General features: G+C 37.2%; 1 protein-coding gene across 1 annotated transcript in view; it reads right to left on the bottom strand.

Moving 5' to 3' along the window:
* Positions 1-13981, bottom strand: part of LOC103274258 (delta and Notch-like epidermal growth factor-related receptor) — a 103983-nt gene that overhangs the window by 19355 nt on the left and 70647 nt on the right. Inside the window, exon 5 of the mRNA XM_008071720.1 lies at positions 3379-3510. Within this exon, the coding sequence (XP_008069911.1) occupies positions 3379-3510 (132 nt within the window). The remainder of the gene's footprint in view (positions 1-3378; positions 3511-13981) is intronic.

Here is a 13981-nt window from a genome sequence, read left to right on the forward strand (position 1 = left end):
AGGATGATGTTAGAGACAAAATTGACTCTAAATCATCCCCAAATATTTTAATTTTTAAGAATAAATAGGGGGAGGAATGAGACACAATTGTTAGGGTGGTATGATGGGCAAAATAAGGGTCTCCCAAAGAAGTTCACCTCCTAATCCCCAGTATCTGTGAATGTGTTACTTATATGGCAAAAGGGACTGTGCAGGTGTGATTAAATTGAGGGTCTTGAGATGCAGAGATTATCCTGGATTATCCAGGTGAGCTCAATGCAACCACAAACATCCTTTTAAGTGAAAGAAAGAGACAGTTGAAGACAGAGCTATGAGAATGAAAACAGAGGTCAGAGTGATGCAATTTCTGGCTTTGAGGAAGAAGGAAGGGACCATGAGTCAAGGAATATGGGTAGCCCGGAGGTTGGAAAAGGAAAGGAGACTGGTTCTCTCCTAGAGCATTTAATAGAAAGACAGCCCTGCTGGTATCCTTGATTTTAGCCTAGTGAGACCCATATTGGACTTCTGCTCTTTGGAACTGTGAGATGACAAATCTGTGTTGTTGTTTTAAGCTACTCAATTCATGGTCATTTGTTACAGTGGCAACAGGAATATAATACAGATGGCCAGAGAAGGCACTTTTGAACTGAGACCTAAATGAAAAGAAGGCAGTTTCTATACTAAAATCTGAAGGAAAGGCGCTCCAGGCACAGGTCACAGCATGGGCAAAAGCCCTGAAGACAGGGATAAATGTGACCTGTTCAAGGAAGAGGAAGAAAGACAGTGTGTCTGAAACAGAATGAGCAAGAAAGGGAGGCAGGCAATGTGCCCTCCAAAGTCAGGGATCAGGTTAAGGAGATAATCTAGTAGCCTTCCAATACCATGTGGTTCTCCCCTTACATCTGAGCTTTCCTGTTTAGATCTACCAACTGAGCCTTGTGCCATCCAGGTGTCCTCCTCTTGGTTTCTGGCCACTTCAGAGTGTCACAGGATTAGAAAGAGACCTCAGAGGCCATGGGTCCCACAGTTCACCCAGGCCTGAAGGCCTCTTACAGCTCCTCTACCCACCAACTGTCCAGAATCTGCTTCCACCCCTGATCATAGAATCTATTCTGTTGATTCATATCCAATTCTCTGACACCTGCCACTGGCTCTTGCTACACGTCATCTGCAGACCTCATGTGCATCATCTCCATTCCTTAAACTCAGGGTAAGGGGGGAACACCCAATGTGAGGCCTCAGTAGAGCTTAATTTGTGATGGAGTTTATTTTAATGCTAGAAAATGCTAGAGTAAGTAAATAGAGAACCCAGCTGTTGACTGAGAAATGTGATGGGCTCCATCATACCCAACCACTCAGAATGGTCCTTGTCCTGGGTGGTAGGTGGCATCTAAAAGAACAACTGCTGGAGGTTAGTCTTCCCCAAGAGTAGCTCATAGTCTAAGAGCTACGGTAGTGAAGTAAGAAAGAGAAAGTACAGCCAACATTTATTTAGTGCCTACTACACAGCAGAAAGCGGTACATTGTTGCCTCAATTAACCTTCACAGCAACCTGCATAGGAAGTCTTCCTATTACCAAGTGAAAAAGACAAGGCTCCCAGAAGTAAATTTGTTGTACAAGTTATATAACCAGAAAGTGATAGAGCAGGAATTTGAAGCCAACCTTGATACTTTCTGTTATTCCAGCCTAGTATATTTTTTACCTATATTATCATCACCAGAAGAAAGTAAATTTTCGATTTTTTACATGATAGGACTTTACTTTAAAATTTATTAATGACACCCTGTTTGTTCCTGACTTTCCCTCTTCTCCATACTCTGCTATAATTTATCTTTATGAATACAATTGTAAAAGTTATACATAGATATTATTCTGCTCTAAGGGTACAAAATTTGTCATTTCATAGAATTATCAAATTTTAGAATGAAAAAAGTTCCATTTTATGGATAAGTAACCTGAGGCTCACCACAACTAAATGTAGTGATACAAGGTCCTGTTTACTCACGTCAGATCCTTTCTCCCAACAGATTACACTATACTTGACTTAAATGCAGTCCCTTGGTATTTTTATCATCAGAATATCTCCCTGTGCTTTGTTTCTCTCTTCAACAAGGGAGTAGTTCTCATCCATCTTTAGCAAGTTGGTTCTAAGACCATTCTACATGAGAGCATTTGAAAAGGTTAAGGTAGAGGCCTACCAATAACTACTCTCTTCCTTCTCTGGTCATGAACCAAGAGAGAAAACAAAGAACGAGCCGATCAGAGGCCAAATAGTATCTTCAGTTTTGTCAAGTTGATGTTGGAGAATGTGGTTCACATTTGGACAAGAGAATTTCCTTACTGAGGTGGCCACTTCCCACCTTAAACATGCACTGAGAATTAGACAGCCTCATTCAGCTATAGGCATTGCTGGGTCACTAGTGAGGGCCCAATCTTGTAACACAGCATGGAGGTCAGTCCAAGACAGACAGGCAGGCAGACAGGCCTGTGTATCTTGATGTGCCTCCAGCTAGACTCATCCAACAGATAAGTTGTCCTTATCTGTTGAGGAATAAAGGAAGGGTAAGAGGGCCCAGGAGGGAGCTCTTATGAAACATTCCCATCAAAAGCAGCAATCTGGAATGGGGAGGAGGCAGTTTCCCAACCAGCATGGTTAGTTTTCTTCTGCTGTGAAAAATCAAACTGCCCTGATGAATTTAAATAAGAAAAAAGTACCTTTCAAAGCTGAATCTTTAACAGGTTCCAAAACAACTGAAAACCTAAATCCACATCAGCTCTCATTTTCATTTCAATCTTAGTAGATAACATCTGTTAATATATAAAATCTTGATTATGACATTTTCAAACTTCTGTTAGGTCATCATAAGAGAACACTTAGCTCAAAGCAACCCAAAATGATTTTCAGCTTTTCTTTCAAGCTCTTCCTCACCAGCCTTTCTCCAGGCAATGGATAAAACCTAATATATTTGAAGACACTTGAAGACATAAATGAAAGGTGAATTTACAATCTCTGTGCTTTTTAAAAACTTTTCAACACAAAGACTCTATTTTATATATATATGATTCTAATGCTTCTCCGTGAGGCTCATTTTTGGCTGCATGAGAAGCAATGAACTCTGGATGACATCTGAAAATTCTCTTCCCGGTGTAAAGGGTGGATTCAGATTCAGGAAGGAGTGGGGGAAGCATCATGTGAGGGGTAAATGTACTAAGCTGGGTGCTGAGCACTAAAATGAGGCAAGAGTAGCTCAAGTTGTCCTTCTGGACCTCACTGTTTCATCTGCCAGTAAGGTGTGGGAGATTTCCGGTCACAGCCAGCAAGCATCCTCTTCTTGCTGAAAGAAAATACTTAAATAACAGTGTTAAGTAAATGTTAAATAAGTTGCAGAAATACTTACGAATCTCACAATTAGCTCCCACCCAGCCGTGTGGGCAGTGGCAGGTATAACCATTGGGCTGGTCCAGGCAGGTCCCAGCATGATGGCAGGGGTTACTGTCACATTCATTTATGTCAATGTCGCACTCTTCACCTAAGGAAATAAGGAAAAACAGTGGTGAAACTTCCCCCATCATTTCTCTGGCAAAACAAAGATCCAAGGCTAGGGGTCATGTCCTCCAGCAATGGAGTCCAATCTGCTGTTTGTATAAAGTGCAGAACTCTCAGAAAATTCCAGACAAGGGATCTTTTGCTTAAGCAAAAAGAAAAAAAAATAGCTTTGGTAAAAAGAATCCTTCCTTTAGTCTATTTAACTAGTTAAGTGAAACTAATTCCTATATCTGAATAAACCTTTCCAGGTTGATGAGAAAAATAAACTTGGGGTCCTGATTTTATTAAAGAAGTCTATTTTATTTCGGATTTCATCAGCTGGATCTTGTTATTTATTTTTGTGAAACTTCGAAAGCAGAAAACTTATAGTTTATGATTATTCTGTGGTCAAGCATTTGAGTGTGTGAGACTGAGACTGGACATTTGATTCTTTTCTGGAAAGTTCTAGGACATAGCTGTGTGCCTTGTCTAAGTCAATTATGAAACTTTACTGCACTTTCCAAACCTCTGGATGTTCTTTTGCTTGGGAGAAGGTGGGACCTGAAATGCTCAGGAAGAGCATCAGGCCCACCTAAGGAGAGAAGTTGTGAAATCTGGGGTTAGCCTAAATCTGACCTAATCGTCCTGGGAAATGTTGACCCAAGGAAGCTCACATCTGCTCATCTGAGATTCTTCCATAATAAAAAAAAGTGATCCTGAGCTCCTGACCCTGCCTAGACCCAACTATTCAGGGTATCCTTGCCTGCCTCAGAAAAAACCTGATATAAAGTTACAAACCAGAACACAAGGCCAAAGTCACAGTAATCCCAACATCAATTTATAAGAAATAGCTTGTTATCAAAAGTTACACTAACAAAGCCATATTAAAATGATTTTGAAGCCACCACTATTGAGTCAATACAAAATAAGTACACTTCTTAAATTTAAAATTATCTCATCAAAGCTGAAGAGGACACTTTAAATTGAGGCACTCTTTTCTCAAAAGTTTGCAAATAAAAAAAAGAAATTTTCAAAATGAGCCCCTATTTGCTTAGCTAAATGTAGAAAGTGATAAGAAAATAAAAATCCTAGCAATCCTAGACTAAAGCAAAATCAAATATTTTGTCCATTTTCAAAAGGTAATATTTTATTGTATACTCAGGTAATTACTTCTGGACTCACTTAATTAGCATTAAATTGCCTTTCTATCTGCTATTGGTTTACCACACAGTTATAAAATCACTGTATGTCACTCACAGACCATTTCAGAGGAGGAATCTCATACTAAAATATTTCATGTATGTTTCATTTAATACTCCTTCTGTACCTGGCATCTGACTATTTTATTTTTAAATAAAATCTGCTAAACAGAAATTTACTACTAAGTTGATTAGGTCCTACTAGGTTGATTATAATTCAGTAGTGTTTAAGTGAATTTGTTTCCTGCAATAAGTATAATCACTTACATCAACAGAAAAAACATGAAATTGATTGCCTCTTACTAACCTAGTTCAAAGCTTGTCTTTCTATTAATGGGGCAATCACTCTGAGTAGAAAAGGGCATAGACTAAACTATTACAAATGGCGTTATATGGTAGACTAGTTGAAAAGACACAAATAAGAATGTGCTGACATGTTCTCACTCATATAATGGACCTTGAACATCCAATGTAATACTATAAGAAAATGACTGACAGTACTGGGAAACTATGGGGGGGGGGAGATGGGATTAACAGTAGCAAATATCTGTCTGGGGATGGGGAAACACCTCTTATCAACAGGGTGCCTGAATGAAACATAATTGTACACCTAACCCTTAACTGTACCCCACAAAACCATAATAAAAAATATTTTATTATGAAAAAAAAAAGAATGTGCTGAGAAACATTAAAGGATGAAATCAAGGACCTTGACAAATATACACATCAGTACTACTTTCCAGTCGTTTAGGAAGACAAGCTTAATTGAGGTATTTACTAAACAATAGGTTTCTATAGCTAGCAATCTGAATGCTGAAATGTGATGCCCTGTTACCTTTATAGCAATGGCTACAGAAATGGTCTGATTTTTTCCCTGTTTCTACAGTCTGGCAAAACACCCACTCTGCTCCATGAAGTCCAATGTCAATGTCCTTCTAACTCCCTAAGCTCTATGTATTCATAGAGCTGTCAGTTCAGTTCATCCAGGACCACTCTGGTCCAGAGCTTCTCCAAGGAGCTGAACATCAAATTCAGGGTCCAGAGCAGCCCTTGTGCACGTATTAGATCTTAGATCAGTAAGAAGTTCTAATATAGTTAGGAGAAGTCCAAGATCCCTAGAATTGTCTGTTGTTGGGACCCACTAGATTGAAAATATTTGGTAAGTAGGAAGAAATAGGATGAAGATTTCATGCAGATATTTATCAAATATAGTATATCTAAGACCCACAATTGTAAAAACTGGGCCCAAAAAGTTGCCAAACCTAACCCATTCTGGTTTTCACCATCACAGTGTTTTTAGAACTGCACTGGGAATTAAGTGACATAAATTAATGATATAAACTCCATATCCGTCGGGGGCCCTATTAGCTGGCAGCTATTTCTGCAGCATATGTGCTCTGGCAGAATCCCGGGGTGATGCACAATTCTCAGATACCTTTAGATTCACTCTAATGGTATATTTTATAGATTAGCACTTTCTTTGCATCAGGTTGAATCAGTTATTCCTCAACTAGCTCTCAGTGTGAGGCCTTCACTGTGTCCATGCTAGATGACAGTAGAAACATGGGGTGACTCTGTGATGGAGCCACTCAAGGGAATTTTCAACCAGAAGACATTCTTCTCTGCTGTTCTCTGCCTTACAGTAACCATACTTTTTGCTATCAGTCTTATGCAAAGTGTTTGAAGATTCATTATGAATTATAGAAAGCAAGTTTGGCTTAATTTATGTTTTCTCATATGAAAAGCATTATGTTTTTATAAATATTTCAATGCCCCAAACATTCTATTTTTAATCAATATGCATCTTAGCTTATTTTAATAAAAGAGGTATTTTATACAGTATTATCTTTCTTTACTAATAGTTAGCTAAATAAATCTTTATACTTTTGCTGGCCTGAGACAGCTGACTTTTTAGTTGACTTGCTTACTTATTTGAAATTTGAGGGGCAGCCCCTTTGGGTTCCCTCCCACTGTGGGAGCTTTTCTGTCCTCTCAATAAATCCTGCTTTCTCACTTTAAAAAAAATTGAGTTAGGGAAAAAAATAATTATTCTTAAAATTACAGATGTTCTTGCAAAACATTTATGAAGGGAATACAAAATAAAACTTCTACTTGACTAAGACTGCAATCAGGGTCTGAACCTTAAATCTTTTACAACTTTTTTCTAAGAAGCTGTATCTACATGCATAGTAGCTATCACATTTTGTAGTACTTATGCAAATTTATAAGCATACTGACTAAGTCTATATGCTTTATTCAGATAAATTAGAAAATGCAAAAAGACAAAAACATACAATGTCTCTACTGTTAGTCAATCCTTGGGTTGATAAAGTCTACAAGGTATTAATGACAATGACTATAATCCTAATATCTAGTATTAAATATATGCCTCCCATGTGCCAAGCATTGACTGGATGCTTTAATTATAACTCCTTCATACTTCACAAGGATTTTATTCCAGATGAAGTCTAAAAATTATTTGAAAATGTTTCTATCATGATGGAGTAACTGGAAGCTGCCTGACACTCCCACCGTAAACAACTGGACAACTGAATGAAATATTGGAAAATAAAACACACCACTTTAAAGACATTGGACAACAGGCAGTTCATGACTGTGATTGCTTCAAGAAAAAAAATAAAACAGCTGAGAACCACAATCATACTGGCTTTCTTCCTGGAGCTAATTTACAACACAATGGTCTTAATGAATTGAGGAGACAAAGACTGGAGTTCATGGAAGTCAGGGTAGCTTTAATTCGTGGAGAAGATTATAGCAGGAGATAGTCATTCAGAAAATGAGCATCAGAAGTATGCTGCATCCCTTGACTTTGTTGCAGAATACCGTATGTAAGTTAAAACTCCAGGAGATTAGAACCTCAACATGACACTTGACCAAATGGACTTAATTGAAACCTACAGAACACTCTACCCAACAACCATGGAATATACATTCTACTCATCACCACATGGACCATACTCAAAGATCAACCACATCTTCTGCCACAAATCAAGCATAAACATTTCATAAGATTGAAAGACTGCCATGGACCTTCTCAGACCACAGTGGAATGAAAATAAATATCAACACCATCAAATTCCCCTCAAAACCCACAAAGACATGGACACTAAATCCATGATGTAAAAAAGAAACTCCTGGGTCAACATGGAAATCAAAACAGAGATTAAAGGATACTCGGAAACAAATGAAAATGAAGATACATCTTACCAAAACCTCTGGGATGCCATGAAAATGGTACAAAGAGGGGAATTCATATCTCTATGAACACACATGAAGAAAATGGAAAGATCACAAGTTAACAGCCAAACAAATCACCTAAGGAAGCTGGAAGAGCAAGACCACCAAAACCCTAACTTCAGCAGAAGAATCTAGATCACCAAAATAAAAGCCCAAATTTTGGACATAGAAGACAAAAATATAATACAAAAAAATCAGTGAAACAAAAAGCTGGTTCTTTGAAAGAATAAACAAGATTGATGGACCCCTAGCTAGACTGACCAAGAAAAAGAAAGAAAAAAGTCCAAATAAACACAATGAGAAACGCAAAAGATCAAGTCACAAATGATCCCAAAGAAATACAAAGGTTATCAGAAACTACTACATACACATGTATGGAAGCAAACTTGAAAAACTAAAGGAAATGGAGGACTTTCTGACATCACACAACCTCCCCAGGTTAAAGCAAGAAGAAATCGAGACCCTAAATAGACCAATAACAACCCAGGAAATCAACTATGTCATAAGAAAACTACCTACAAAGAAAAAAAAAGCCCTGGACCAGATGGCTTTGCAGAAGAATTCTACAAAACATACAAGGAGGAGCTGATATCAAGCCTATTGAAAGCATTCCAGGCAATCAAGCAAGATGGACTCTCCCCAAATCATTTTGTGATGCTAACATCACATATCACATTGATAACCAAACCGGGCAAAGATCCAACAAAGAAAAAGAACTACAGCCCAATATCCTTGATGAACATAGATGCTAAAATTCTCAACAAAATTCTAGCAAACTGAATGCAACAACACATCTCAAAAATCATCCACCACGACCAAGCAGGCTTCATCCCCGGATGCACGACTGGTTCAACATCCCCAAGACCATAAATATAATTAAATACATTAACAGATGTAAAGACAAAAACCACATGATTATATCATTAGACATGGAAAAAGCTTTTGATAAAATTCAACACACCATCTTGATAAAAACCCTCAAACATCTAGGTATAGATGGAACATACCTCAAAACAGTAAGAGCCATCTATGAGAAACCCACATACTGCTAAACAGACAGACAGAAATTGGGACCATTTTCTCTGAAAACCGGAACAAGATAAGGATGCCCACTCTCACTCCTCCTGTTCAACATAGTATTGGAAGTCCTAGCTAGGGCAATCAGACAAGAAAAGGAGATCAGGGGTATCCAAATAGGAAAAGAGGAAGTCAAGTTATCCCTCTTTGCAGATGACATGATTCTATACCTCAAAAAATCAAGAGAATCTGTCAAAAATTTCCTTGCACTGATAAAGGACTTTGGTAAAGTCTCAGAGTATAAAATAAACGTGCAAAAGTCAGTCACATTCTTATATATCAACAATGAACAAACAGAAACCCAAATAAAAAGCACAATTCCATTCACAATAGTCACAAAAAAAAAAAAAAAATGAAATACCTTGGCATATTCCTAACCAGAGAAGTCAAAGACCTTTACAATGAAAACCACAAAGCTCTGCTCAAAGAAATCAAAGATGCCACAAACAAATGGAAAAATATTCCATGCTCATGAATTGGAAGAATCAACATAGTTAAGATGTCCATCACACCCAAGGCAATCTACAGATTCAATGCAGTACCCATTAAATTACCAGCATTCTTCTCAGTCCTGGAAATGACAATATAGGAATTCATATGGAAACATAAACAACCACAAATCACCAAAACAATCCTCGGGGGGAAAAAAAAAAAGCAGGAGGTATCACACTCCCAGACTTTAAGCTTTATTATAAAGCTACAATAACCCAAACTGCCTGGTATTGGTACAAGAACAGGCATCTAGACCAATGGAACAGGATAGAGATTCCAGAAGCAAAACATCAATTTCTCAACCAATTCATCTTTGACAAAGCCTTCATGACCAACCACTTAGGAGAGGAGAACCTATTCAGTAAATGGTGCTGGGAAAACTGACTGACCACATGCAGAAGATTAAAACAAGACCCCTACCTATCACCATACACAAAAATCATCTCAAAATGGATCAAAGACCTAAATGTAAAACCGCAATAGAAAACGCAGGAGACACCCTTATGGAAATTGGAACTGGCAACCAATTCCTGATCAAAACCCCAAGTGCCCATGCCAAAAGAGATAAGATAGACAAGTGGGACCTCATCAAACTTACAAGCTTCTGCAAAGTCAAAGAAATTACCAAGAGAGTGGGGAGACTGCCCACAAACTGGGAAAAGATATTTGCCAACTGTATACCTGACAAAGGCCTAACATCTAGGATCTACAAGGAACTCAAACATGCCAAAAAGAAAAAAACAAACAGTTCCATTACAAAGTGGGTAAAAGACATTAATAGACACTGCTCAAAAGAAGACATATGAGCAGCCAACAAATGTCTTCTTTTGAGCAGTGTCTATTCAAAAGCCTCACTAATCATCAAAGAAATGCGAATTAAAGCCACACTGAGATACCACCTAACTCCAGTCAGGATGGTCATCATCAATAACTCCAAAAATAACAGATGCTGGAGAGGATGTGGCAAAAAGGGAACACGTCTACACTGTTGGTGGGAGTATAAATCAATACAGTCTCTGTGGAAAACATTTTGGCAATTCCTAAAAGATCTAAAAATCAACCTTCCATACAATCCCACAATACCCCTTCTGGGAAAATACCTGGAGGAACTCAATTCACTATGAAAAAGGTACCTGCTCATGTATGTTTATTGCAGCATTTTTCACAATATCAAAAATATGGAACCAACCAGCCCATCAAAAAAGAACTGGATAGAAAAAAATGTGGTACATATACAAGATGGAATATTACACAGTCATAAAGAAGTACAAAATTATGAACTTCACAGCAACTTGGATGGACTTAGAGTCTGTAATACTGAGTGATTGATCACAGAAACAAAGAACAGAATACCATATGTTCTCACTCATAAGCGGACCTTGAACAATTATCATAATACCCTAAGAAAGGGAATGGCAGTAGTGGGCAACTGCTGGGAGGGAGCAGGTTTGGCAGTAATGGGAATCTGCCTGGAGAAAGAGGGGCACACCTCATCAACATGGGTACCTGCATAATGAACACTTGTATACCTAACCCTGAATTGTACCTCTCATGTTTAAGATTAAAAATTAAACAAAACAAAACTCCAGGAGATTGCCTCCTGGTGAACAGTTTCCAAATTCACAGAGGACTGAGAAATACCAAGGAAGAATTATTGACTGTGAGAAAAGAATCTAACTGTATTACAAATGTATGAAACAAACTCACTATGGTGTGAGAGGGGGTGCTAGCCTAAGTTACTTTGGAAATTAGTAGTATTAGTAAGACTAAATGCAAAATAAGCAATATATAAGCACTGTACTCTGATAAAGTTGTTTCCCACAAGGATACAAGTTAACAATTCTGATACTGCTATACACATATATTGGCATTGAACAATTAAGTAAATAGATGTTGGGTACTAGAAACCAGATAGTTGTTGGTGGTGTGGAAGTTTACAAGTAAGCAAGGGAGAAAGCTAGAATGATTAATGATTAGAGTTGGAGATATCACTATGCACTCATGTTTAGTGTAATACAGATAGAGATGGTTACATAATGCAACATTTACAGATATGTATATACATGGATTGGTATACACACATATATATTTTTTGCTCTGTCAGCTGAGAGGACCTAAAAGCAATGACATCCCAGAAATAAGCACAGCTAGTACCCAGATCTTGGTTTTTAATACCATTTTCCAATAAAGAGAACTAGATATCATTAGAGAAATGAATGATTCTAACACTGCAGCAGGAAATACACAAGAGGAGACTGGAGCATCTTGCAGTATCAAAAAGTCTGTAACATAAGTACTGAAAAATAAAGCAAACAAAAAACTAGCAGCAATACCACCAGATTAAAGAAGATATGTCAAAGAGGTACAGGAGCCAACTGAAAGAACGTCCAGTGGTAAAGCTGGAACATTTTGAGCAACAAAATACAATTTTAAAGCATTGAGTTATTGCCCAAAGTATAAAATAAATACCCTCAAGCCCTACGGATATAAATAAATGATTGACTAAATACTCATATAAAGGAGAATAAACAAATCTCTCATGCAGAATTCCAAATAATTCATATTGCTAATCTGATCTCAAAGTGGGAAAGCAAAACTCCCCTCTCACTAAGTGTGAGCTACACAATACTTCCTTCCAAAGAGTTGTATTACAGCAGAAAAAGCTGACAAACACTATCACAGCTAGGTCAACATCAATGATCATAAGTTACATTGACAGTATATAGCCTTGATGTGACATGACAGGATTAAAAATGGACAAAAGACAGGAAGAAATATATCAAAGAGGATATACATATATCAAATAAGCACATGAGAAGATGTTCAACATAATTTGTCATTGGGGAAATTCAAATTGAAACCAAAAGGAGCTATCACTATACGCCTATCAGAATGACCAACATAAAAAATAGAGACAGCACCAAATGCTGGCAAGGATGTAGAGAAATCGAATCACTCATAAATTGTTGGGGGGAATAAAAATTGCTAAACGACTCTGAAAACACTTTGGCAGTTTTTGTGAAAGTAAACACGCAACTACCCTATGACCCTGCAACTGAACGCCTGGGCAATTGTCCCAGAAAAATGAAAATTTATGTTCACACATAATCCTGTATATGAAGGTTTACATCACCTTCATTTCATAATAGCTCAAAACTGGAACAAACCCAGATTCCTTTCAACAGGTGACTGGTTAAACAAACTCTGGGATGTCCATACGATGGAATACTGGCCAGCGATAAAAAGGAAGAAACTATTGATACACAATAACCTGGATGAATCTGTGAAGAATTATGCTGAGTGAAAAACACCAATCTCAGAAGGTTACATACTACAGGATCCCATTTGTGTAATATTCTTGCAATCACAAAATTATAAAAATGCAGAACATACTAGTGGTTTCCAGCAGTTAAAGAGTGCCGTAGAGGGAGGAAAATGAGTGTTGCGATAAAAGAGCAACACAGGGAATCCCTGTGGTGAAGAAAATGTTCTGTATCTTGACTATGTCTGCATCCTTGTTATGACACTGTACTATAACTTACAATATGTTACCATGGGGGAAGCTGAGTTCAAGTTATACTGGAGCTCTTTATTATTTCTTGCAACTGCAGATAAAGCTTCAATTATCTCGAAATTACAAGTCTGAAAAAATAGCCAGAGAAAAATAGACACATGTATAGTCAATTGTTTTTGAACAAGTATTGCAATGGATTTCAAGAGTGGAAAAGGTTGTATATTCAAGAAAAGGGTGTACTAACTGAATTTTTAATTGGGGCAAAAATAAATGTTTATCCTTAAGTTACACCACATACACAAAAATAACTCAAAACAGTATACATCTAAATCAAAATAGCAAAAATTATTTTTACAAATTTTTAAATTAAAAATTGGATAAAATTTCTTTATCTTGAAGTAGACAAAGATTTCTTACAATACCAAAAAAAGCACAAATCAAAAAAGAAAAATAAATTGATAAATTAGACATTACCAAAATTGGAAACTTTGTTTCCCAAAAGATATCATTAAGAAAATGTATAGAAGAGCAAAACGTATACCTGACAAAAGCCTTGTATCTAGAATATATAAAGAACTCTTAGAAATCAGTAATATGACAAACAACCCAATTTTTAAAAAATGGGCAAATGAATTCAAAAGATACTTCAAAAGAAAAGATATATAAATAGCCACAAACCACATGAGAGATGTTCAATATCAAAGAAGTGTAGATTAAAATTTTAATGACATTAAACCATTGATATTTTCTCATGAAAATGACCTGCAAGTTTTAGAATATCCTATTGTGAACTGCAAGACAAAAATTTTAAAATATCTAGGCATGGTAGCTAATGCCTGTAATCCCAAAACTTTGGGCAGTCGAGGGGGGAGGATCACTTAAGGCCAGGAGTTTGAGACCACCTGGACAACATAGCAAAACCCTGTCTCTACAAA

This window comes from Carlito syrichta, unplaced genomic scaffold (assembly GCF_000164805.1).
Source record: "Carlito syrichta isolate Samal-C Ts95f unplaced genomic scaffold, Tarsius_syrichta-2.0.1 Scaffold314676, whole genome shotgun sequence".
NCBI classification, from domain to species: Eukaryota; Metazoa; Chordata; class Mammalia; order Primates; family Tarsiidae; genus Carlito; species Carlito syrichta.